The sequence below is a fragment of the Stigmatopora argus genome, chromosome 5 (assembly GCF_051989625.1).
Source record: "Stigmatopora argus isolate UIUO_Sarg chromosome 5, RoL_Sarg_1.0, whole genome shotgun sequence".
NCBI lineage: Eukaryota > Metazoa > Chordata > Actinopteri > Syngnathiformes > Syngnathidae > Stigmatopora > Stigmatopora argus.
Genome location: NC_135391.1, coordinates 7,153,331 through 7,181,301, shown reverse-complemented (window position 1 = coordinate 7,181,301; position 27,971 = coordinate 7,153,331). Strand labels below are relative to the sequence as shown.

The 27,971-nt window shown below is 39.0% G+C and overlaps 2 protein-coding genes across 2 annotated transcripts in view; one reads left to right on the top strand and one right to left on the bottom strand.

Moving 5' to 3' along the window:
- Positions 1-617: 617 nt before the first annotated feature.
- On the bottom strand, positions 618-13,276 carry olfml2a (olfactomedin-like 2A). The gene is made up of 8 exons (XM_077601724.1): positions 13,050-13,276; positions 7,066-7,329; positions 6,735-6,842; positions 6,437-6,613; positions 6,097-6,340; positions 3,864-4,169; positions 3,600-3,785; positions 618-1,523 (listed from the first exon to the last, which is right to left on the bottom strand). The coding sequence occupies exons 1-8, from the start codon at positions 13,119-13,121 to the stop codon at positions 919-921; spliced, it is 1,962 nt and encodes a 653-aa protein (XP_077457850.1). The 5' UTR covers positions 13,122-13,276; the 3' UTR covers positions 618-918.
- Positions 13,277-14,740: 1,464 nt separating this feature from the next.
- nr6a1a (nuclear receptor subfamily 6, group A, member 1a) overlaps positions 14,741-27,971 on the top strand; it is a 59,824-nt gene continuing 46,593 nt past the window's right edge. The window contains exons 1-3 of the mRNA XM_077600913.1: positions 14,741-14,840; positions 14,930-15,044; positions 26,053-26,100. Coding sequence (XP_077457039.1) covers positions 14,978-15,044; positions 26,053-26,100 — 115 coding nt within the window. The 5' untranslated portion in view covers positions 14,741-14,840; positions 14,930-14,977. The remainder of the gene's footprint in view (positions 14,841-14,929; positions 15,045-26,052; positions 26,101-27,971) is intronic.

The following is a 27,971-nucleotide window of genomic DNA, read 5'->3' as shown; positions in this document are numbered from 1 at the left end:
AATTCCTCAAAATAGAAAATGACCCAAATGGACTGTAGAGTATTGGACTGACCCAGCTTTTTCAATGAGCTGCTATGCATATTCTGTACACGGGGTTCAGCGTTTTTTTTATTCATTTATAAACAATATTTTGCTGTCTTTTGGTATTGGAAATTATTTAATGAAAAATTCTTGCAACCTAATTGCATGTACTTGCTTTGTAACTGGCCATATTTTGGTTGCTTTTTAATGCCCGCGTAAAAACGTTTTACTTTATCCCTTTAGCTGTGGTTAGTCTTTACCTCAAGGCTTCTCAACTCTCCAGTCTCATCTTAAAAATCTCTGACGCAGTTGAAACTATGAAAATGCATGCCTTGAATTCCCTTTATGTGGTTCATGTCAGAAATCCATTAAATACATTGGAAAAACCTTTGGTTAACAACTAATATAGGATGAAAAACCCACAGTTGTGACTCAATTCATACGAAACTGACAAGAATTTTCTTCCTAAAGGTGAAACAAAACTGTATGTTTTTGACAAATCATGGCATCTGGTATTTCATGCACTGAACATCAAACCAAATGTGAAGGGTTAAATGACAGGTTTTCTTTCTTTCAGGGTTAAAAATGGTATTTGTTTTTCCTCTACCTGTATAAAACAACTCAAATAGTTAGCCAGCCTGCTGACATTTCTTGGATGAACAAAATACGTGTATTGTATCTACGTACATAAACTCTGCCTACTGACCTTCAACTCAACCTGTAAGATTATGTCCATAGTCTCTGTCCAGTCCATAGTGAGGTCAGCTGTTTATTAGCATGCATTGTTACTGGGAGTGGTCTTCTTGGGACAAAGAAGCTATCATATTCTGAGCACTTCTGGTCCATAACAGCAGGTATATGCTGTTGACTTACTGTATACTGTTCTTATCGCTGCTCTCACTGGTCGACAAAGTGGAGTCGATATGTGAGCTGATGGCCATTGTCCCAGGCATACAAAACCTTCTCCTTGGGGTTATAATCAATTTGCGTTGTGAATGAGTACTCATTGGTAAAGACCAAACGTGGGGTGGCTTCTGTGTTGGTATGGGTGTCATAAGCATAACGGACTTCTCCTTCCTTCTGGTTGTACACATTGACAGCATACAAGACACCGCAGATGATGAAACAATTTCCATAAGAGTTCCTCTTGAGACTTGTCCTCCAGGTTGTCTCCTTTTTCAAGGACAGGTCTCCCGGATCAAGTTTACTAAGGACGATGACTTCCTGTTGGTTGTAGTCGTAGTCCATGGCGGGATAGATCACCCACAGTCCACTTTCATCCACCGCAAAGTCAATATCAGAGTGACCTCTCCATTTCCATGGAGTGGTGTCCTCATAAACCACGTCATGCAAGAGTGTCCAGGCAGCCACGTATCGCATCTTCAGGTCATACTTGATAATGTTCTTTGTGAAGGCTCTATTGTAGTAGAAGGCTCCATTGTAGACCACGTGACCTGTGCCGATCCAATTGTAAGGTAGTTTGAAAAGATTGCTCCATCGACCTATGGCAGGAAAATTGCACATTAGTTTCATATCCACTATTTGTCATGAAAACAAGACAAATAGGAAGAACAACTCTTGGATTCAAAGTCATAATGCATCAGACAAACTGGATCCAGGATGTTTTTGCAGGTATCCTTGGTAGTTTTCTGTTTTAGTGAGTTGCTTTTCACCGAATAACAAACTGGTTTTTATTATAACAAAACACGTGAGATTCCTCAATACAGCATTGTTATCCACTATTAACCTACTAAAAGAAGATGTAATATTTTTATGTTTGAGTTGAATTTGCCATATTTAATGGGAAACCACCTGTGGGAATTGCTACACTTGATCTAATCTTTTGAACAGGGCTGTGATCCAAATTATGTGGCTTAATAAAACTTGGGAATTCAAAAGTCAAAATGCCCATGTGAAATCTAATTGGATACATTCATGGCATGCACAAAAATGGACACATTTGTGGGAACTTCACTTTGTGTGTCCTTTGTTCGCACTGTATATATAGTGCAGCATTTTGAGAGCACAATGTAAAGTCAACTGATTCAGGAAGTGTAGGAAGTGTATGATCCTCCTATGTGTTGTGGTAATTAATATGTTTCGCTGTTGTGTGTATGATGATGTTATCTCTCCGGTGCTAATGACAATGTTTGTACAATACCAGACTGTTTACAGACACTGTGTCATGTGACACTGCCAACGTTTGTTTAGTAATTCACTTCTGAACCAACATATGGTCTACATCTGGTGTCATTTTGAAATCACCTCTTACAAGTCCTTCTAACCTCTCAACCTCTAGAAGATTGATATAAATTTGATCATCTAAAAAGCTCAAGGACAAAAACAGTGCCATTGAACACCCCAACCACCCACATCACTAGAGCCAACCCACACCGCTAATCCCTTCCTACTGGGCCTCGCTCAAAGCGAAGGCCAGAGCACATGTCAGAGAGCAGCAGGCATCAGCGCCACTCACCAAGCTAGCTAGTCATCCGCACACAGCTGTGAGCTCACCTCACTGCAGGATGCTCTGAATGGAAGTGAATTTAGAAAGCCCATTGTCCAAACACATCTACATCAACAAGCCAAATCCTATGAAGGCGGATCATCTTAACTTTTTTAAAGAGTGTAATCCAATTCCTCGGTTGATGTGCATGGAGACGGAGTTGATTTTCCCACCCTCTGGAGCAATGAAACAACCAAGACATGAATTCCTCAGATCTAAGCAGTTTCACAGAGAGCTTGCACAGAACGGGCTTAATTCCATTAACCTTACATCCAATCAAGCTCCTATTGTTATGGTTTTAATGGGCAGCCAATGTTCCTATTATACTACTTCAAAACAAGCACAGTCTTGTTAGAGAATAGCAATTACTGCAGTAATTACGATCCATTATTTTTGCAGTCTTGATCATTTACATGAATATATGTATATTTTTTAATACTTGACAAAAGAAAGGATACATTAAAACAAACAAGTTTTGTTTGCATTAGGCAAGTAAACTTACAGTGGTTGTCTAGAACCAATTATGACCCACAACTACTGAATGTATAAAGTACACAGATTTATACAGATATTACTTTGTGAACATATCAAAATGCAAAGGTTTAGTTTACCTTTTTGATAATTGAGTAATTTTCTTGCATTGTACCACCAGCTTTCTACACTGGGTGGCAAGGTAAGAGAAGATTTGAAGATAATTCTTATCGCTTCTTTTGCTTGTTTTTCACTCGATCACACATCACTTGTTAAGTCATAACAATAAGGTCAGTGTTTTATAGATAGTGCTTGTTTTGGTTCACAGTGTTTTGGTGTTATTGAGGGTTTGTCTCCTACATGGCTGCCAGTCATCCTAAAATCGTTGGTCGCCACATCTTTGCTTTTTGTTTACAAATTATTTACCCCCCAAAATACCACACTATAACTGATTTTTACACAGTAGCTGACTTTAACTACACTCAATTCGTTTTAGCATTAAAAAAATGAAAGCTGTCTTCTGCTTCAAATATTATTCTTTTCAGTCATCACACCATCATTCATGCTAAGAAGTTATGAGAAAATTGCCAGGCAGTCACACCTTGCTTGAAGTTCTCAAGATTGCGAAACTCCACCAGATTGTTGCCGTAGTAATAGTTTGTGACGTAAATCTTCGAATCTTTGGCCAGTGGGTCCTTCATCCAGGCTCCTTCATTGCGGCCATAACTGTGTTGCTTTTCTGGCTGTTCGATTGACGCTAGAGTGCCTTCACAGTGAAGGATTTTCCCTGTAAAAATATATTGGGGAAAAATGGTTTTTGCTTGGTTCCAACCAACAAATCTACCTGTGCAATTTGTTTTCGTACCTGCTCTGTGGAGAGTGGGTCGACTGTTGTTGTTGCTGTTGTCCAGCAGCAGAACAATAGTAGGAGCAGGCCTCTCTATCGCTGCTGTACCTTGGCCGGCGGGGATTGTAGGGGTTGGTGCAATGGTAGTGGTTGGATTGATGGCAGCTGTTTTAGTGGTGGGAGGAGTTATGTTGCCAGGAAATGGATTGGCAGCAGTAGCCTGTGGAAGTGACATGTCCATGGTTTCGAGAACCATTTCAGCTCCGCCATCCTCAGATTGGGTTTCGGTGACATGATGACGTGGGTATGTTTTGGCTAGGTTGTCTGAGAAGAAGCAGAGACATTGGTTGGTCAGATTTTGGGGCCCTGACAACATGTGAACAAGTAGTAATTACAGATTACGGTCCTGCTGCAGATATCTGTCTTGGTAATGTTTTGGGTTGCTGTACTGTAGACTACTTTACTTTGATGTTGGCAAGTTATGGTGATGTCTTTAAATATCTGTCTGTTATTATTATTGATGAGTTGTTTTTGTGCTTTTTGTCTGTCTCAATTTTGAATGAAAAAGTAGTTGAAGTCCTTATTCTTCAGGCCTGTCATAACATTTGTCATAATTAACTTGAAATTGTTGCTGTTTTGCACTTGACTAATTCCATTTAAACGAGTCATGTATTTGTCCTCACTACACAATCAACAAATTGACAAGAGTTCTATAATGATGATAGGGAAATGCAATGGAAATTAGAAAACTGTGTAGTATAATATGAACATTTTCTCCGCCCCCCTCTCTTTTTTAGAGATGGTGCGAGCGATTGGGAGCAGAGGTCCTGGAATAACTATCCCCAGCTGGATTTTGACCGATGTTGATCCCATTCGTGGGCAGTTATAATTTGTAGTGCTGATATATATATAGCACCACAAATTACAGCCTCCATTGCCACTAAAATAAATAAACACCTCTTTCCAACCTATTCAACACAAAGTGAACATTACGATCCACATGAAGGGCTTACTTATTGCTGTAAGGTTGTATAAATATATACTTACATAATACTGACTTAATCCACATCTTACTTGCACAAATGTTTGGTCAATCATTTTCCAAATAATATGAAGTATAATTTATGTGTTAAACATTTCATTCACAGTTTTTTTTCAGACTTTCCATTCTCTTTTAATGGTTATGATACTTTTACATCGCTCTTGAATAACTGTCCATTGAATCAATCGATCGATTCCATGAACTGAGAGAGAAAATTCCGAATGAATGTATGAGAATTTTTTAGGTATAATTTATACAGGATTTAAAACCTTGCTCCAACAACGCCCCAGAACAAATGTTGAAGCCCAGCTGTTGTGGTAGCACTGTGGTCATCAACAGACAACTTTGGAAACACTTGGCAGCTTTCATCGAAAATGGGAGTAAGTGTTTGAAATATCCTCTGCGACATTTAACGCTCTTTAACCTCCCGAGGATAAATAAAGGTATTCTTTTCAAGAGGGGTCCAGCTCTTTGTTAGCCACCACAAATATGGAGCCAACGTTTTCAATGATTTGAAAGGGATGACTGAGCACTTTGAGGCTCACATTGATGGCAGAACACCCGCTCTGACAGCATTATGTGCGTGTGCCCTGTGCAAACGCAGCATACCTATTCACTCAACTAGACTTAAAGAGGATTGGAAGGAGTCAGGAAATGTTTTCTCAGTGTTGGTGAGGGTCCCCGGGCATTGTTGTGAAGAGCGGAGCCGAGGCATGTCATGGCCATGGCAGCGCTCCATTGACACGGCATTCCATTTGCGCCATGTATTTTGTCAATAAAAGATTTGGATTTCCTGCTCCCTGAACGCACAGCGGCATTCTAACCCGCGGTCTCCACCGGTTAGTTAAAAAGGAAAAAAAATCTTGGATCTTGTGTTGTAGTTAAGTTTTGAATCGTCAGAACATGCTCAGAAAATGTTTAAGCTGCTACTCTGAGTGACTGTCAAATAATGCTTAATTGCACTGCTGCTGGCTGATTCAACAAAGCGTCAAGTGGGGTCACATTAAATTGCTGGAAAAACTCATTTGGATCATTTCCAACGCTCACGGTGAATCACGCACAGATGATTGCACAAGGGGAGGAGGAAAAAGTAAACATAAACTCCACGATCAATGTTTGCTTTAGCTCTGGGAGGTTTGCTTTCAATGAAGTGCGTGACGTTGGCCGCAAGTACGTGCAAGATGAAACTTTCAAGATGAAAAGTCTCACCTCCTCTGACTTCGTCCTCATCAGACTTGGCAGCCTTGTAATAAGTAATGCCTCGGATCACACCTGGCTGGTGGCCAACCACCTTGCTTTTGGCCGTAGGATCAGGCTTCAGTGCTTTCACGGGTTTGGTGACCTCCTTCTTGGGCTTTATGACTTTTTCTTTGGGTTTGGGAGGTGGTTTGGATGCCGGGGGCTTTTTGTTAGGCGGCTTCACGGCCATCTTGGATTTTTCATCATGATTATGCTGGAAAAAGGAAAATTCAGGTCACGTCAATACCATATACAATCAACTTAACATTGGAAACGATGGCGAAACGAGACTTCACAGAGTTTTTCTCACCTGTGCTTTGGTGTCAGAAGAGTCTTTCTGAAGCAGCTGTAGACTGAGACCGGAGATTTCTTTCTTGATGCTCATCATGATGTTGGAGTAATTCTCATATCTTTTAAACTGGTTGGTGAGGCTCGTCATGCTGTCACGGACAAAATCATTCTCTCGCGTTAGGTTTGTCTTGATTGTCTGCAAAATGTAACATCCAAGTTACTCGAGTGTTCACAGTGTTTGCTTATTTGGAATACTTTAGCCATAAAAGCTGTCACAGTGATATATATATATAGTGGGACGAAGGGGTATTGTCTACCTCTTCCAGGGTGTTCATCTGCGACACCACCTTGTTAATATATGAATGGACTTTCATTAGATCCATGCTGTAAAGTGTTCCCTCCAGGAGGTCCACCATAGATTGGAGCTGGTGGTTGAGCCCATGAAAGCATAACAACTGTTAATCATTTTGCCTTGACAATTTAATGTAATCTGCACATCTGAGTCTGACACATATATCAACTTAAGTGCACTGAAATACATTACTATGAGTAAATATGCTGTAATGACCATCTACCGACATAGATATCTTAAACTCTGCTTTATTTAATCATTTTCAGTGTTGGGGGGGCATAACTTCATCAACTGACCTTTAATAACTCAGGGGCCTGTTTCTTTAGCTTCTCCATCTTCCACTCATTCTCGCAAGGGTTGAGGGAGGACGGTGGGGCAGTGCAGGAACACTTACAGTCGGATCCCGAGCTGACTGTTTCCACTGTATAAAAATCCTCCACGCGTACACTGCCGCTGCGTAGTCGCATGCAGGCATCCCGGCTCAAAGGTCGCATGATGCATTTACAGCGACAGTCGGAGCCCTCGGACACCATGCGGACAGGCTCCGTCTCTCCAAATATCTGAAAGCATGAATAAACCATTTTTTTTTTTGTAAAGTGAAACTACTTAAATTCAGCATCATGGAATGCAACACAAGTACCAAAGTATACACACAATACTGTAATCCTCCACAGCAGTGCATTACTAGTTCAATAATAAGCTCTTATGTATAGTACACTGTCCAAATACATCAAAATTAATTATGGTGATTGCCATTTCCGAGTATTAAGCCACTAACCTCTCTAGTCCGTGCCAATAGGAAAAACACCAAAACAAAACAAAAACAAAAACAAAAGATTATACTTGGATAACTTTACTATATCAGTATGTTATTCCTTCACCTATTGGTGAGTTTTACCACCCTTCAACTCTATTGTATTGGTGCTGTATTATAATGAATAACTATCATTTTTTTAAACAGAACAAAAAAAGGCAAGGGGAGGAAAATTATCCAAAGAAGGCCAGAATGATAGCTTGCTTAAAACAAAAAACTAAAAAAACAAGCCATGAAAGTTTGCCCAAAGAGAACACACCCAATCAAATGAAAGAACAGATTCCTTGATTCATCTTGAACAGTGACAACTGTGTCAAAATTTTAAATAGCTTAGCAGCACAAGAACAACAATTTAAGTTAATAGATCATTTAATGGATGATGTTGTCATAAACAGGCAGGCAGACCACACAGCTAAGGAAATATTAGGATTTGATTTGCAGTCATGATGACAAGCACGAATAATAACACAGCGGAACAAAATTTTTGTTGTCTTTGGTCTGAAAGCTGTTATGAACTAATTATTGGGTGCCCATTTTTCAGTTATTTCCGTTTTTCTCTGTCATGTCAAGTTTTGGACCCTGGTTTTCTTAAAAAAACAAAGAAAATACTTCCATTGACAGATGTGCTTGTTTTATCTAAACCTTTAAATCATGACATACAATTCAATATAAAAGAAACAGCCAAGACAGCAATGTTTATTTAACAATTTAATTTTCTTACAAAGCATACAAGCTGTAGCGAGAGAAAAAAAGAATACGTACATGTAAAAAAAAGAAGACTTGTTTATAGCAGAAATAGCAGTATTTGCATTTTTCATGGTCATTTCTTATTCTTTATTTTGTAATATTTTATTTTTGGTTTGTAAGAAAGAGAACTAAAGTATTGATTAAAAAAAAGCAACAAAATATGTAAAGAAATGTAGCAAAATTGTTGGACGCTTCGTCTTTGCACTTGCTATTTGGCAGCAAACTTTGCGGAGAAAGTAGTGGAGGGGGCTGATGATTGGTGGTGTTGGGGGCTCATTAGTGAAGGAATGCAGGGTGAGTGATGGGGGAAGGTGTTTAGCGGGGGTGACTTGCCTTCCATCCATTACTGTACGGATAGCGAGGAGGAGGGGTATGTCTGAAGCAGAGCAGGACTCCTGTGTGCAAAACCAGACCTAACCTGACCCATGTCAAGTGAAAACACAGCAGGTTGACAAATGCTACAACCACATGAAAACAAGAGTGGATTAGCAGTTTAAACTTCTTTGTTTCATGCAGACCTCTTTTGCCTTTGTCACCCTGTTGGCCAGACGACTCACCCTTTAAATGGAAACATTATCAACCTCCTTCCTCAGCAGGTGGTTCAAATAGGTATTATTGTCCATTAAATGTAAAAAGCTTAGAATATACCCCCCTTAATCCCCTACCAGCCAGACTTATAACGAGAAAAGACCAAGACTCTCGCGAGTCGAGACCACATTTGGAGGGTCTTGGTCTCGACCTAGACTCCTAAAGGTCTGCTTGCTTGTAGGTTCTCAAGGTTTTTCGTCAACAACAGCACTTTAACTTCATTAATGCCCTTTTAAAAATAAAATAAAAAAACACCATGAAAAAACTACCATGTTACATTTATGTTTGACTAACCTGCAGTAAAGTTGCAATATAATTAAGTGCTGCAATATCACCGTATTATTTTTTGGATATTATGTTCCATTATGCAACTTGTTTTGAAAAATACCATTTTACATTTTTTTAAACTTCCTGTGGCTTCCATATCTTTAAACTCTGCTTACGAGTGAGCGCTTAGGAGACAGTTTCTGGTGTGAAGATGGAGTTAGCAGCACCGATTATGAGATTAAAATTGAAACACTACAAATGAAAGTTCATCTTTTGCTTCTTTAGTCTTTTGCATAAACCTCTCATGCCATCAAGTATTAGGTCAAAAGAACAGGACATAATGCGTGGAAAGAAAAAAAAAAGCATGCGAGCCACGGCAAGTTCTATCAGAACACTTTCTGGCAATGATGAAGTCAGCCTCCAATTGCACCCATGGTTAAAAAAAACATAAGATGCGCTATACAATAGATGCTGCATTTAAAAGCTTTTGCTGGCTTTAGTGCTTCAGTTGTGTGGCCCTTTTGTATGCATAACTGTGCTCATATAAACAAGCATGTCCAGCCTTTAGTGCTTTGCCAGCAAGTAATTAGCTGCACAATGGTACGTTAAAGGCGAGCAGGCTGCGGCGTTGTCCTGTGTCAAACCTCAAATGCTCCCCTGCATGGTGCAGCTTTGTTTAAAGTGTTTTCTTAGCACCACTTTACCCACAAAACTCGCCATGAAATAACATTTAACTAAGTTACTAGTACAGCAGTTCAACTTAAAAGAACATAAATTTAAAGTGCCACTTCCTAGACATTAAACACTTCAATTCCATGCCAAATTTTCTTTCTGACATTTTTTTTTCAAGCAGATCCTCAAGAAGAATAGCCAAGACAAAGCTATAACTCAAGTCATCGGCACTTGGATGCTAATTGGCGAAACACAAAGTATATCAAGCCCTTACTGCATTTGGGAGTACATATCTACATTCCTGCTGCTCTTTGAATGTCCAGATACTCTGAAGTCTTTACTCATCACAGTACATTGTTATGTCAAACAATACAGACACAAATAACTACGTAATAAAGCACTGAACTGGTAATCTCAGTTAAAAATTGAATTACAAATAGGTATTTCTCCCTAAATAACCCAATATGGCAGGTAATTCAAAATAAATGAAACACATTTTGCCTAAAGTGACCAAGTAGTTCAAGGACGTGTTGCACAATTGCTAACTTCAAATTACAGTCTATATACAGTGCTGGATATGGTTTACATTGTACATGTTTATAGATCATTTGGATTTGTCCACTGTCTCTCCTAAAATGTAGCATGTCTTTATATGTATTGATTTAATTGGTGTGGTTGATTTGCAAGATAAAAATGACAAAAAAAGGTCAAAATGATTGGTCTAATCATGCATGTATAATTTAAGCACTTGCAGATTATATCTAGAATCTATTCTAGATGGTCTAATGATGACCCAATATTTCTCATTCACATACTCACTCCCATTTGCATTGTGCAAACTGAGCCGAGTGGCTCAGTTCCAAGATCCACAAAGATGTCAAAAGGAGATGCCATGGGATTTTTCATGTGGGATAGAAGAACCAACTATGTGTTTTTCTTGCTCCTATAGGCATTTTTCTTATTACCTCCACAAAGACAAGACTGTAACTCAATATAATCTAACAGCGAATAGGGTTTGTTAATTTGTTTATCTTCTACAATCTCTGTGGCAAAACTATTTTGCCTGTTTTGCACAGGCCATCTGCCATTTGCACAGATTTTCCTTGGTTCACTGACTGACTAATAACCTGAGGTGGGATATAGTCCTTGAAGTCAGCCTGGGAATTTGCAAGCATTGAGACGGTATTACAAGCAGAACCCCCAGCCTCATTTGGCATATCAGGATTAACACCAAGACTCACTGCTAACCCCCCTTTTGATAAATCTAAAGTCCCAATTACTGTATCTTTAAGAGGGCAAACTGCAATTGTTGTGTGAACTCACAATGAGTGTATCTATACGAGGGCAAATTGCAATTGTGTGGCTGTGTATTTTTAACACTGAGCATACAGATGCACTAATTACTGCGGATGTAGTGCGAAAAAAGCCATTGTCTTCTGGTGAAAGATAAATTACGCTTTGTTGGTCCTCTTTTCAACAATACTTCAGAATGCTTACTCTAAATCAACAGTGTTTCAATCCCTTAGTGAAATGGTGGAATGCCCAAACAGCCATTCATGCAAATTTTGGCAGTGATCTGAAAAACAAGAGACTTGTAAAATTCATTTAGTGATGCCAAGTATTTGCCACTGTGCCAAGCACTGGACATAGTACACTGAGCAACTGCTCCTTTTTGTTGCCACTCACCCCTGACCTCGCACGGATTGTCTTTTGGTTTGTTTATGACCAAAACACGAAGCAGGTGCCCGTTGTGTTTCCCACGCCATTTGGTTGGTGCCCTCAATTTCCCCCAGCCTCTTCTGAAAGGGCTTTGTTTTTGGTTTTTGTCTGTGGTACCAATTTGGCTTTAGAGGATGACTCTTCAAAAATACAGACATTGGAGGAAATGTAGAATATGACATCTTATATAAAAGGATAGCATACAAATACTTCCATCAATCCTTTTTTCCCTATTCTTTTGCAGCTTTCTTAATGCCAGGTGTCAATATTCTGCTTCTTACGTATGGCTCGAGGTACGACATCCACCTGTTCGTAGTTGGTTACATTTGAGAAGCCATCAGGTTGTAGTTTAAAGCAGAAGATTCCTCAGCAAGTTCAGTATTTTTACTTTATAGCTCCCAAACAGACAGCAAATATGTTCAGAATTTGATTTTTTATAGTGACTTGATGTGGAGTGTGGTAGAAAACTTGGTGTTGTTTATTTTTTGTCCTCCAGCTGTTCCCCTGTTTCCTCTAATCTCATTCAAGGCAACACAGCCAAAACACATAATGCATCATTTTCATGCCCTCTTAAGAGCCTTGATAAATTTTGAATTGTCTTATATTTCCCAAAGTTATTGAATTGTGGTTATACTGTAAAAGAAGCAATTATTTTTTTCATGAAACTTCTTATTTTTAAGAGTCTTCCTTCTACACCATGTTGCTAAAGTACAGTACACCAAATGGATGCTGATGGCTGAAGCTCTGGATACAGCTTCTTTTCAAATTGAATTATCCCTCTAATTAGGACTGATCCATCAACAACAACCCCTTACTTACTTTCTGTAAGGCAGATTTACCCTGCAACAATCTCCCTACCCCCTTTTTGATTGTATTCTGAGCTGACAGTCATGCACCATACTTGGGCATAGATGGGTGATTTTGTGATGTTGTACCTCGTGTTTGGTAAACACTCCTCCCTCATGGTATGAGCCTGCACATGACCATCGTTACAAGTAATTTTGTTTCAATAAACTACTTCGTAGTGGCAAACAAACAGTAGTATGCTTAAAATCTATACAAAAAGCATGCCCTTTGGAATCTGTTTTTATAGAGATTTGCATTTGAGTTTTCAATTAGAAATAACCCCTTAAATTATATATTGGAAATATGGATACAACTTGACAGTTATAAAATAGGATACAATTGTTGATTAGTCTTTTTCTCTTGTCCTAGGTTGTCAAGGTTGGCTAGATATTACTGTTTTACAAACAAGGGTCATTCAATCAAGTGGTATAGTGACTGCAGACTTCTTGTTAGATGTGCCCATTTTAGAGGAATTCCTCAAAATGAAAAACTATTCCAATCTAATTTGATGCATGTTTAAAAAGAAAACAAATAACATGACTCATGGAACAACAACAACAATATGAGAGGAATAGCATATTGCTTGGAAGTATTATTTGTCATTTGTTTCATTCCATCTTCTCTTACCTTGCTCTGTGAGGTCACATCCTTACACAGGACCAGTAGACATACCAGCAAATTCGTGGATCTCCACATCATCTCTCCAGTGAGTCCAGCCGTGAACCTTGAGACGCAATACAAACCACCGGTCAGTGCATTCAGCCTTTAAGTGCCCGTAAAGTGAAGGGCCCCTAATTCAGCTCCATTTCACGCAGGAGGATCATACAGTGAATGACCGGGTGGATGGAGTAGAGGTTGTCTGTCCTCCTATTGGGAGGGGCTAGTTTGCCTGCAACTTGGGTCTACAGAAAAGTTTCAACAAAGAGACATGTGCTGTCTCATTAATAAAAGCACACATAGTATTTATACTATAATTTATATTTCTGGCAAATATTGAATATTGTATTGTAGTTAATGCAAGTAATAGTAAGAAAATCCAAGTCATGATCATCATCATATTTGTCATCATGACCATTATTATTGTCATTTGCACTCAAAATTAATGAAGGTATGCGAGAAAAATTGAGTGTGAATTCCTAATACCAAATACTAGAGGTAAAGCTCTGATTTGAAATGACGTTGCAGTCTAAATGTCATTTGCGCCATCATGCGGAAAATAATTGATTTGCTTCTTTTGGCTCTTTCGAACAAAACACTCAATTTCAATTCAATTTGCATTTTGCAGGTGGTTTGTTACTTGCACGAAATTTCAAATGCATGCAAGGGAAATATGTTAGTGGGGAAGAGTGGTACTGAGTCATTAATTTTTAATGCCTTGCTCACTGGCACAAACTATTTTCAGCAGTCAGACTACTTTCTTTCCAAAAAACATCATCTACATTTTTTTGCTGTATAACTCGCTGGCTGTAAATCCAACAATAGACAAATGAGTTAAAATATTGATCTTGTATAAACAAAGAACACAATTTGGATGAGTAATGGCAAGTTGGAAGTAACATGGGAATGTTGACATCTGCTGGACAGTTCTAGGAGAAACACCAGACACAATTTTGGGACTGTGATTTTATGTGTATACATTGTATACTATACAATATATATACCTCATAAGTGGAGAGTGTTCACATTGGTTCTGATCTGTCCACATCCCAGTTGTCAATAAACACTTCAGTTCTTTACTATCAAATACCTGCTTTTAGTCAAATATATATATTGTGTAAAATTACAGTATAATCGGTTACATCCAGGTATGATCTGTCCCAGCTATAACAAAAACGTTATGAATGGGACTAGGTATCATCCCTGGCCTTTTCCAGACTGAATTTATTTTAAGTGTGAAATATGTTTTCACTACATATGAGTGTATTATAAGTTTAATATTTATGGCAACCTAATGTGATGCATAATTAATATTATTTTGTTTAGAAAATAGAAGCAACCTTGAGTACATTAGTTTTCCAATGAGTAACTATATGATTTAAGTGTTTTTTTTCTCCCTGAAACACTACACATATGTAATCCTTTTACATTTGCATATGAACACTGTCAGTCATGTTATTTAATCATTGTATAGGTATATGTTTTTTTGTATAGTGAGGAATGGGTTTAAGGAAAATAATCTTAATCTTAGTCAGAATTGTATGTAGATGGGTATGCACATTTAGATAACTCAGCGGTGGTAATTGTCATAAAAGTCAGTCGGTGAGGCTAAAGTTCCCACGGGCAGCAAACGCACCACACCAGGGGGGTTGTGATTGTGTGTTTGGACTTCCCAGACTGGCTGGCACTGGCAGCAGTAAAGCATGGGACGCAGCATCGAGCGGTGAGGCGACCAGGCTGAGGACAGCTGGCCCTTAACCTGTACGTGTGCACCCACCCCGTCGACCCTTCGCGTTTTGGCTCCACCTCGTCATCACCCGTTGACATTTATTCGGGTGTGGCGATCAAAGAAAGAAAAAAGATCGACGTGGGACTGATTCGGTATCAGTCCCCCGAGGATGGAGATAGAGCCGAGGACGAATGGGTTCGACTACCCGGAGAGAAGCAACCCCAAGCCGGTGAACGGTAGGCTAAAATCACTTTATTCGCTACTACCTGTCACTTAACTCGTATATTGTAACTTGTGATCGACTTGATGGGCCAATCACATCACCTACCCACACCTGTAACACAGACCTGTGTCCACTAATGATAATGAAATAATATTTTTTTTTCACCCCCAGATGTTTTCGTTGTTGTTTTTTATTTATACGTGTGCATGCTTGTATACTTTGATTAATTTTATATATATGATTTTTTTTAATTGATTGATAGTGAAGTGAAGGTGTTTTTTCCGCGACTTGGCTTTCCTGCTTCTTGTTCGTGTGCGCGTGCGCGTGCGCGTTTTAGGAACAGAGGTCGGAATGTTTTTATTTGGTGGTGGTCAGTCAGGCGCGGTTTGATCGTAAAAGGTGAACTTTTGAACTTGGGGGGGAAAAAAACACTGACGCCATTAGTCCCCAAATCCGGTGTTGCACGCGCCCCACTTAAATGGAAAATGACTTCAATGAAGCTGCTGAGAAGTAGAAGATGACAAATGTATATTAGCATCCCTTTTGATGTCCCTCGTACCCTCTGCTGTGTCCTTCTGGCGAGGAGATGGGCCCCGGGCCCACATTAATAGGCCTACTAACTAAATCACTCACTCATGAACTAACTAACTGTGCCTTACAGCAATGTCTGCCAGGCGCCAGTCGCATATTGTACCCGCACGGGGGTGATTGAAGATTTATTGACATTTGCCAGATTAAAATTCCTACAACCCACATGATGTGCACGCTAATTGTGAGGTTTCTTTGATGTTGTGCCTTTCATTCAATTGAAACAGATGACAAATGAATTATACAATACCTCCAATAAATATGATCAAAGGGTTTAAATTGTGTATTGGAACATTGAAAACGAAATGATTTGAATTATTTATGTCGTATACTCTTTAGATGAGGCAAAGTATTGTTTTTATAATAAGGGTGATGAGAAAAATGTGTTTTTTGCAAAAAGAAAGCTGTCATGTGTTTAATTGTCAATTACTGTATGAAATTGGTTTACAATTGTTGATGATTTGATAATACACTTTTCAACTAAAGTGGTTTTGTTTTAATTTTTTTTACACTTGTCACTTAACCAAGATCATTTTTTTAAAATTAACTTTGATTTAAAAAATATGTTTCTCTCAGATGGAGAACACTTGATCAATTTCTAAATTGGTGTCTTAATAATAATTTTTCCTTAACTGCTTCATAGGGTAAAGTCCAGCTGGTTAACCCGTCACTCAGTAGATGGAGAAGTGCACAAGTGTTGACTGTTTAAGCCTTTCTATTACCTCACATTGTATTTTGAACAAAGCAGCTTAACCCCCCCTCATGCACCTTCTGTTGCAGCTTGTCCACAAAACCACATTTGAAGAACAAATTTCATTTTCATTGATGTTTGAACTGAGAAGAAATTACACTCCACCGGTCCTGCTCAATCAAGTGTTCCGGTTATAATGTCATTAAACTCACTATAAGTAGAGGACAAAGCGAAAAGACAGGTTGCTTTGGAGGCTTGCATATGTTTGGCCCTGGGGGGCCCACAGGACGGCATGCTTTTGCAGATAGGTTGAAAGAAAGTGCTTTGTCAGCTCTTGCTTTGGCTGGGGTGGAAAGAAGTTGGCTGCGGGATCTGTCCTGTCCCTTGGGGCATGGTGAAGGGGACGGCTGGCAATGGGTGGGGCGGTGACAGGATGCAACCCCCCTTCTCCTGCCGCCAAGATGCTTGAATGATGAGTTGGGAGGAGTACAGTAGGGTAGGGGTTCACGTTGGAGCTCGGTGTCGGTAAAAAGCCCAGGCATGCAAAAATGATTAATTATTGAGAGGTTTCCCTAGTTTTTTTAAATAGCCTTCCCTTTTAATCAGTCTTTTTTTATTTGATTCTACCGCAATTAAAGAAAAAATCCTCGGCTTTGAATGGAGTCGGCATGATTAGAGAACGACAGATATTTTACGCGGTTTTATTGTGGGGCTTTGCTCACATGGGTAGCTAAACTTGGAGGAAGCTGTCAGCGGCACAAAGAGAATCTAAAGTCATTTGAGACCATTGATGAGCCAAATTAAAATATTGGAGAAGTAGAACATCATTGGTGTGCCATCCGAGGGGAAAAGTGACTTCCGTAGTGACCTTTACAGGGCTTTGAGAATCAATGCTTCTGAATTGGGGTCCTCAAGGCCGGATAACTAATAACTTTTCTAATATTTAGTCATAAATAATGCATCAGATTAATCAGATCAATAGTTGAGAAATGGTTGCAATTAATCCCATTGGTCTGAAATTAACTACATAAATCATATTGATGAGTTGATTTAAGATTGCTTGATCACGTTACAATTTATACTAGTGTGAAATGTAAATAACAAATATCACTGCAAATCGAAAAACCAAGTTGATTGAGTCTCATCTCATTACGTAACACTATATTCGTTGTCTCATTTTTTTGTTTGTTTGTGCAAATGCAATATCGTCTGGGCATCAGATAAAACCCAAGAGGAAGAGTTCTTGAATTCCGTACTTTTAGGATCATTTTTTGACCAGGTTATTTAGCATTTCAAACAGCGCCAAGTGATTCATCTCACAGCACACTCCGTAACAGATGGTTACACCTATTTGAATACTCAGGTTTCATTAATTTGGTTAATAGCTGTCAAATAGAAATTGTAAAGTAAATGTTTATGATTGAGTTGAATGTCAGTGATAAATGTGATTACACTTAAAGTAAAGTTCTTATTTTTCATTTTTTGGTAGGAAAGTAAATATACAAGTTTGCTTCCAAAAAAGGAAACTTAATGCATACAAAACAAAATAATATGTAAAGATATGAAAAATAGTTAGTTGACTATTCTCCAAATTAACAGGTTAAATAAGAAAGAGGCCACTAAAGAAAAATATACTTTAAAAAAAGTCTTTGTTGTGTTTATATACTTGTATATCAGGTTATATTCATTTATTTTTAAGCTGATTTATTTATTATATCCCTCACTTGGAATAAAATTTAATACAGCATGTTAAAACGGAATCTGCTTGTTTTAACATTGGGTGCTCATGAACAATGTTTAATTGTTCAGATGTAGTGTCATGTGCTCATCAAAAGTAATGGATTGTGGTATTGATAATGCTGATTTAAATCCATAATTAGTGCAGGGGACACTAAATGATGATGAAGGTCCCTCTGTCCAAGAGGTGTTAAGGTGGAACATCCTTCATGCGGCTGTTTCCAGGCAACACAATTGTATAGTTGCCATAGAAGTGTCCCATCAACACGGAACTACACAATTCATTCAGCTTTCCACTTTTCCGTACGAAGAAAAAAATAATATTTGATGAAAATAAATTAAAACGGCCAGGTCAAAGTCAATTGAAAATGATCTCTTAAATTTTATTGATTGCCAATTATTTGCGGAGACACACTCAGAGTGCTGGAAATGGCTTAGATTATATTATACATAGGCTATATCACGTGTGTATTGCGGTCGGTCATCCACAGCCATCTTGCTTCATGTTTGTGTGGTTTGTTATTGTGTGAGCGGTGATGGTCACGCGGGGGAGGTGGCAGCGAGCACTATGGGAACGGTGACCAGGGTCAGTGGGATGTTGCTCTTGAAGCATTAATGGCCTGCTCTGCTGACCTCCGAGTAACCCAGGAAAGTATTTACAGCCTCCACTTGATCCATGAGCTACAAGCTGCGTGGCAGTGAAGCTGCTTGCAGAGCTCTCCAATGGCTGCGTCCTGGCACGACCCAAAAGCTGCCGGGGAATTGCCACGATGCGCATCGATCATATTTTGATGCATAGATAAGGTTGTTGAGGGAAATTGGCATAGTCATGCTAGTGAGGTGACAGCTATGCTTTTATCAAGTTTGTGTGATATTCAACACACCATAAAGATCTACAATTTCAGTTTGAATTTAGGAGGAAGGCGAATTCACAGGCAGCTGCAAAAGACTGAACTTGGTGTGCCGAGTAGAAATGGCTTCCTTCTGAAATTTCTGGAGTTGCCACTTGGTTGTAAAGAATAGCTGAAAAGGTTCCTTCAGTAAACTGGATTTGTTGCGCTCTGATGTTGCATCAACATGCCGGAGATAAGAAGGGTATCTGTAGTGAATATTCTGTACTGGGCTAACTTTTTCTCGTGATGAAGATGCATCACGACCCCTCTGTGGCAACTCATTCACAGACACAGTCGAGGCTCCTCAATCATTTCACAGTCAACAGAAAAGATACACAGAACAGCATACAGTGATTCTTTGCAGGAATCTGCTAAAACCTTTTAGTTCAAATTACTAACTCACACAAACACACAATTAGGGAGCTAAATGGGGAGTACTTTTGGTTTTGAAAAGACTCCAAGGTATTTGTCTATTTGTTGTGGCGTGCATGTTGCAGGACTTAATGGCAGTAAAATTACTTTGCAAAAACAACAATGTTCGATCCGAAATGTCTGTTAGCTATTGACAACCCAAAGGTGTTTCAACAATAGATTTAATATAAAAAGTATGTGTGGTTTTTAACCTTTTATTACCCTCCACCGCACATGCATAGCACCCCCTGCAAAACACACATACAATGGTCAAAGAGGTAAGAGGTCAAGAATTGGTGCTCGTCGTGACAGGAAATCCTATTTTACTACAGTTGCATGAAAGAAAGTATTTGCATATATTGTACTGATATTGATCGACTTTTTCCCAAATTTAATAGATATGTCCCCTCGTGTTTATAAGGCGACGATGATTATCAGATGGCTGCCCGTGGCTTGAGTTTGCACAGTGCAGTATGCTGGCTGACTCTGTGAGGTAGTAAAACTCTGACCCCTGGCATGATGAAAGGGAAGTTGCTCCTTTGAGCGTGTCAAGCCACGGTGAAGAAGCCCCCACCCCGATGACCACAACGTGACCCTCGGTCGGGACGCCCGCCGGGATTAGCGCAGATAAAGACATACATTCATTAGCTTAACATAACATACGCCGATGACTGCAGAATGCTCAAGTCTGAGGGGCTATAAAACTGGCCTTCATCCTATTGTTTGATCTTGAAGAATTGTATTTGCTCTGTGGCCATCATTGAATAAAGCGACCCTAAACTGTAACCCAGGTGGGGGCCAACCCTGTCACAAATTCCTCATCGATGATTTACACAATTGCAATTTGCACCGCAAATCGTGCCACAAAGTACTTGATATCAAGCCCATGAATACTAAATGTTTCCCAAATTTGAATTCATATTTTATGTGAGGTATATATTTACTCATCTCGAAGAAAAAAGGATTACTATTAGTTTTTAATAATGGCTTAGTTGGTAATGCTTTATTCTTTTCATCTTTTTTTCAGCATTATTCTCTTGTTATTCGTTCCATATACTTGTTTGCTTTCTTTCATAGAGAAGTTTGGTTGGCTAGATTACACCACACACGTTAATTACAGATGTGCAGTCAATGATGGTTTGTTTAGAATCAGAACCAAATGCTCACCTGGTTGTGATATATTGTACAATTAACATGTGTACTTGCACAACTTAAAATGTATTTTTTACGTGGCAATGGCACTTTTGCTTAATTCTTTAGCACAGCATGTCTCAAACCGGCATGAAATGAATTATATTTTGTATTGGGAGATGTATGGACAAAATTGAAACAAAGTAAATCCATCACTTTCAGGTGTTTTTAGCGACAGAGATGCTGTGAACTTGAGTGGTGCTGGGATGCAACACCACAGGCTCTGTGCGCTTTGTCAGCCAGAAGCAGCGGGGAGGACAGCGTAGACATTGTGCTGAATTGTGTTACACACTTAGGTCAAGGGTCAGGTGTAGAGGTCAAAAGGATCACCACCGAGCAGGCTGTGAAACCAACCCTCAAGTTCCTTCACAATCTGTCATATGAAATTCATTGAGCATTTTTGCATGCCCCCTTGCTCATTTTAAATGAAACAATATTGTCTTTGAATTGAAGCCACACCCACGCATAGTCAATAGTTGATAGCGTAAATCAGTACACCCTTAGGTTCATTTATTCATATTGCCTCTGAACTGGTTTACTCACGAGGGTCGCGGGGGTACCGGAGCCTAAATCCCAGCTAACAATGGGCAGGGTACAGCCTAAACTGATTGCCAGCCAATCGTAGGATAAGATGTACTTGTTATGCTATGTTTATATTTATGTATGGCTTGATGGTGAGGTGGTGGCTGGTTGAGTTTTGTTTGATTAAGTTCAGATCCAGCTGTTTTTAAGGGGTTTATTTTTCAAAGGCTATCGAAATAATTTGATTAACTGCAGATATGTCAAACCTCAACTAGGTCACAGGCTAATTGTGGTGTAGGTTTTGCTTCTAACGGTAGAAAAATACTGGATTCTGATCAGATTGGACAACTAATGTGCAACAATTTTCTTAACACTATCATGTCATCAACATAATTATCATCAAAACATACATGGGGAATCTGCTAACGTGTTCCTCAGGTCTAATGATGTTGCGAATATTGTGTAAAAAAGGTTGATAATGTTAATTTCTACTGACAGAAGAGTGTGATGATGATGCAACCTGGGGGAACATAATTTTATTTGATTGCACTAAAATGAAGTTTAATTGCAACTCGGCTGGAGTAGATTGTAATGGCGCCCTCAATTTCAGAATGTGCCCCGTGAATATTAGCTTTCTGTGTAGGTTTTTTATGCATTGATCATGTAATCATTCACATGGATGAAAGGAAAGCTGAAGAGAGACTGATACAATGAGACAAAGGAAAGTCTCCCAGCCAGAAAATAAGACAAGGCGAACAAAGCAATTGGCTTCACTGTTACTATGGTGTGAAACGATGAAAGATTAGGGCATTACCTCTCAAATTTTCTCTGGAGATGCCATGAAAATCAATTAGTCCATGTGTCACTTACTTGACCTTCATTAGACCAGTTTAGGTAGTTTTTTTTAAATGAAAACTGCACTGAATATTGCCAAAAACATGATAATACGTATAAAAAATTCACTGATACATTCATGAAACATAATCTTAATACTGATTTTGACTAGTGCTTTTACACCTACAATGTGTTACCTTGATCTAGAGAGGCACTACGGCGGCAGGCAGGTGGCAGTAAAAGAGTATAGACACATCTCACTTGGTTATGACCCCATCTGCTCGTTCAAAGCTTTTTGTTGCAAACTGAAACTCTTTAATGCCATGCTTCGGTGTCTTCGCTGCGGCGTGGTGAAGTGATGCCTCAGGGTTGAAAAGCTCATCTAAGCTTTGACCTCGCATAAGGATCAGGACCCATTCTGCCACAGTGCAGTGTTAAAACAATGGTCTATTTGTGTTTACTAGTTTCCTCCCATTCATCTTACAGTCAGGAGGTTAGATTGATGGATTGATTGATTTTTGCCGAGTGCTGCATTCACTGAAACCTCAGCATTGAGTTTTGTGCAACCTCACAAACCATTTCCTCTATCAGTGAACCATGAAGTCAAGTGATCTGTCTAAACTCCAGACAACCATTATTGTAAAAATCTTGTTTCATTACTGAAGTCGTCTTACTGAGTGTTTAGTTAATTTGTTGTCATTTTTGTAATTACAAATTTCAAATGTATCAAATATACAAAGGCTCTACATTATTCAAACAAATGTATATGTTATTGGTATTGCAATAGAAATATATTTAATCTATGTTGGCCTTGTCAAATTGGTGAATCCAAGCTTTTCATATTTGTTGATAAACACACCTTCATTTTGAAATTCAATTTTTTACGTTTCTGTGTCTCCCGATTTATTTGTCCGTTTATTTTCAGATCAGATGATTAAGCGGTGAACTAATTTGATCCCTGCTCCAAAGAATGAAGCAAAAAAAATCAATAATTTTAAGATGGTCAGCCCCACTTGAATGCAATTTGGGACATACAAAGAGCCACATGCTGACTTCAAATATTAATTGTATTTTTTTGTATTCCGATCCACTTAAAACATGCTTGAATCTGCAATAATATACAACTAATTTTAGAAGAAATGAATCAGCAATTTAGTAAATATTGTTAGCTTCCATTAGCTTCTCTTCATTTTATTTCATTATTGCCATTTGGGACATTCAAAGAGCCACATGCTGACTTCAAATATTAATTGAATTTTTTTGTATTACTATCCACTTAAAATATGCTTGAATCTGCAATAATATACAACTAATTTTAGAAGAAATGAATCAGCAATTTAGTAAATATTGTTGACTCCATTAGCTTCTCTATTTTATTTCATTATTGCCATTTGTTGAAAGGGCCTTTACATATTTGTGAAATCAGAACTAAGAGCTATTGGTGTGAGGTGAGTAGAACAGAACTAACCCAGATTGTGCCAAGCTCCTCAGATATCAAGCTGACGTTACTCTAGGGTGGCCATGCGTAACCTCTGCCATCTGGGAGTGAGAATCAGGGACAGTGATGGACTGTTAGATGCGGTGCACATGTCGGAAGAAGATTCCAGACGCCGCTAATGCTTGCTTGCCGCTTGAGGATTTCAAAGAGCGGTGTACTTAGTGTACATCTAATATCAGTTGCATTTAAATCATGGTTGACACTTTTTTCTTCTGCCCTCTTGGACACACTGCTTTCCATCTGGCATTTTACACTGAATGAAATAGATAGGCTTGTATTGAAAGCAGACTTTTTATATAGAGGATTTAGTTATAGATGCATTTTTTTTGCTTTACACACAGGGTAAAGGTCTTTCTTATCTCTCCAACTCTTAAAAATGACAAAAATGCCAACATGAGTTGCTTTAACGTCATGCAAATAACCTCCTTATCATTGTTCAAGAACTGTCTGGGGAAAAAAAGGACTGATACAGTACTGACCCACTGCAGTAAATCGCAGACTAGACTTTCTGTTCCACATCCAAGGAGGGAGATGTAAGGGACGCAAGTCTGTAGTAAGTTATTTTGATGGGAGCTGATAGAGCTGGAGGTTGTCGAGGTTTTAAAGGTGAAAGGTTAAAGATGCAGCGTTCCTTTGTCAGCACACAATGGGGCACAGCAGACCAGGCTCCGGCTATATTGGCAGCTTCTTAAAGCTTTCTTAGCCTCTGGCTAGAATGGTCAATAAGATGTCACGAGGATTAGCAACAGAAGACCACACACTAGTCATTTTAAATGCACAAAGCTACTTAACGGTACAGTGTAAACCAAAAACAAGAAAAAAGATGAAACCTAATCATCTACATGTCTGCAAAAATAAACAAATTTCCGGAAGATTATGACAATAATGATTTGAATGAGTCCTAAAGTGCAGGTATCCCTGATTTATGCCCTTCAATGACAGACATATTTCTATGTTAATGTGAATCTAATTCTGCTAAGGGTTTGCGTCTTATTCCAGCTGACTCTGCTGCAATAGGTGGGGGACAACCTTGATTGGTCGTTAGCCAATCGCACAATGCGTTTAGACCACATATGTCAAAGTGGGGGCCCGGGGGCCAAATCTGGCCCGCCGCATCATTTTGTGTGGCCCTGGAAAGTAAATCATGAGTGCCGACTTTCTGTTTTAGGATAAAATTAAAATGAAGAGTATAGATGTATATTAAATTTCCTGATTTTTTCCCCCTTTTAAATCAATAATTGTAATTTTGTGTTTTTAGTTCAAAAATCATTTTGTAAAATCTAAAAAATATATAATAAAAAGCTAAAATAAACATTGTTTTAGATCTATAAAAAACTGAATATTCAGGGCTTTTAATCCAGTTCTTTTAATCCATTTATACGAAATCAAGTTGACGTTAAAGCGACCCGCGAACCAACCCAAGTCTGACACCCCTGGTTTAGACAGATCACCGTTTAAACCGAGGGACAATTTAGACTAGAGTCTTAATTGAACTGAACATGCATTTTCTTCTGTGTCGTGTAAGGAAATCAAAATCCCCGACTAAGTGCTGTGCATCACTTGTTTATTCCATTTATCTTATTTATTTATACATGTCACCTGTTAGATTCAGAAGCATTGTCGCAGAAGGTGGTCTCACGCATGCTTGTCCTCTGGCTGTTTGTGTGTCATATGTCAATATAAGTGTGTCTATTCAATGCGGGCAACTGAGGCACGTGTTTGTCGGAACATAGCTTGTGTTGGGTGGATGCTCTAGGGAAAACATATGCTCGTGTTGACTGTGGGCCAAGAGGTTGGGGGAGGTGCTTGTGGCGGTGGGGGGCAGGTGGCGTGTGTTGGGTCAAGGGTCTGCAGCTGTTGATAGTATGGTACACTGACATAGATGGGGGCATCTGGTGCTTTGAGAGCTCACATCAAGGAGCTTTCTTGTTGCGAGTGATGGAGTTAGAGGGCATTATGAAAGAGAAGTCACTGCAAAAGTCCCTGGATGATGGACAGATTTGATTGGCAAAAAAGGGAAAAGTGGATATGGTGACGTCAAAGAAAAACACTCCCTTATTGAGAGGGGCTGTGTATGTGGGGGGACTGTACATCTGTCTACTTCATGTATTGCTAGATGTTATTTTCTATGTCTGATTTCTCCCTATGTAAAGTGATGTGATTAATTTTTTAAATACTCTAAATTCAAATAGGATATGTTTTTTTTATTGGTTGTGGGACTGATGGATGTGTCTATAACAGGTGTGCCCACACTTTTTGAGACATGCATTAAATGGAAACTCGCTCCAAATGAAGCCCTTGCCATATAAAAGTCTGCTTTAAAAAAAGAGATTGACTGCTGTCAGACCAATTTGATTTCCATTTGCCATTTTCGATGAATTACTTACTCCTAATGGTTTTTTTTTGTGGAATAGTGATGAAAAGTCTGAAAATGCCCCGATATTACATCATTAGAAAAAAAAAACACTATCATAGTGGAATTGGTAAATTTTATTCAATTTGGCTCCCACTCTCATATATTAGTAGATGTTACTTGCTGGCTAGATGCTAGGAATGGTAGGCTCCGTTAGTGTTTCCTTAGTGACTAGTCCTCAGTATACAGTAACTGTGCCGACTGTAATTTTATTTTGGTTTAACTTATTTTGTCTTTTTTTAGGCTTTTTTGGAGACCACTCTCTGGAGCCAGAAAACAGTGACAGCGTGGGTAAGTCATTCATCTTCCCACCTACTTAACCCATCTATCATCAATCAATTAATAAGACCGGTAAAAAGTCATTTTAGCCATTTGTTTTCAAATACTTTTCAAGATAAGGGATAAAAAAATGTAAAGACAGGACAATTATTGCGTGGGTCCACACAACAAAGACAATTCAGAGAGGTAAGTGTGAACGATGGCTTACATTATCAAGGAATTTCAGCCTGTGGCTCAAATACACAGGTACATATTTTACTGACAGGTGACGGTTGACAGCTGGAAGGTCTATTTTCCCCCCAATTTTCTTATTCATTCAAACTCGACTGACCTGTTAACATTCTTCTGTCTTGCCTCAAATCCAGGCAACATTTTATTTCACTTTAACCTGTCTTGATTGAGAGAGAATCTTGAGTGCAAGTCATCTGTTGAGAAAAGGAGAACATTTTGTGAAGTGTTATTGTTGTCATTGAACACTAAGCTTTTAATGGAGCAGTTGTAAATCTAAACATATGTAGAGTTCAGTGCATCAATGTTTAATCAATTCATTTATTGCGGTATTCTCTGATGACTCGTCATCTCGAGATAATCAATTCTCATTTAATGCAGTAACACTTCCTTCTGAAATCCACAAGAGGGAAGTATAACCTAAAGATTTCCTTGCACAGGCAAATCTCAATTCTTTATCTCAACAGAACCGAAGACAATACCAAAGAAAGGATAAATAAATATAAAAAAAACCAAAAATAATGCAAGAATGAGGCAACACAAAGAATCACAATTCTGACATTCGTTTGATATTTGAAGTGTGAGGAAAATAATGTTGCTCATGTAACGTATTTTTACTACGTTTTTTCATGAAAATCAACACAAGTCCAATACAACCGTGTCGGATGCAAAGATTCCAATGATGTGCCCATCTCAGAAAAGATGCTTCGAACAAAGAGGCAGGGGTGAGGTGATGGTCCAATGTTAAGGTCCAGGTTCAGGCGAAGTTCACCCAGGACACCCATTGCTGCCATTGCAGCGCCAGGTGGCACGTAGGAAGGGTCAGAGGTTGAACACAGTTCAGAAAACGCTGACCTCGACGTGACTCGCGGTCCCGATTGTCCGTGTCTCTGCTCCGGCCTTTCTCATCACTCCCTCTATAAATGTGTGAGAGGGGAATCGAAGGGGTAGGGGGTGAAAAAGTGGAAGGAAGTAAGAGAAGAACTATTCAACCTGCACACCAAGCGAATAGCCGGCATTGTTGTGTACAGCAGGAGGAGTCGTGGATTTATGAGGCCAAACCCGATAGGGTTGTAAACTTGACGAGTTGGGCTTCTGGCTGTGGCGACTGGCTGGCCTGCTATTGGCCCTATTCTACCCTTGTGATGCCTCAGTGCATGCATCGGCTAAAGGGTGATGCTGAGGTCAAGGGGGGCTGAGGTAGGCCTTGTAAATGTTCTAACAGGGGTGGGAATTCAGAGACCCCCATTCAGTGACCAGAAACCTAGGTCAGGGGCCAAATAGCTGTGTTAGCAACAGCTGTTTTCAGCACTATCTTGGAGATTAAATTCCAATCATCTAAAACATTCACCAGATTAAAGTTAGATTTGTCCCATGATGTTGAAGTCTGATGGCAAATTATCCAAAGTTTTATTGGAGTGTTCTGCTTTAAACATTTTTTTCATGAGGAGATGGCAAAAAATAAATTCTACTGGGACCCCTTCCCCACCCAACTCAAATGGAATTCATGCATCAATTAAGATGGTTAAATCCATACTTGAAATGTCTGATTATTTTTAATGTACATACAGTATGTAATATTAGTGGTGACTACTTATGTTCTATGTTTAATCATCATCATCAGGTGCCTATTCCATCTCCATTAGACACTTTCC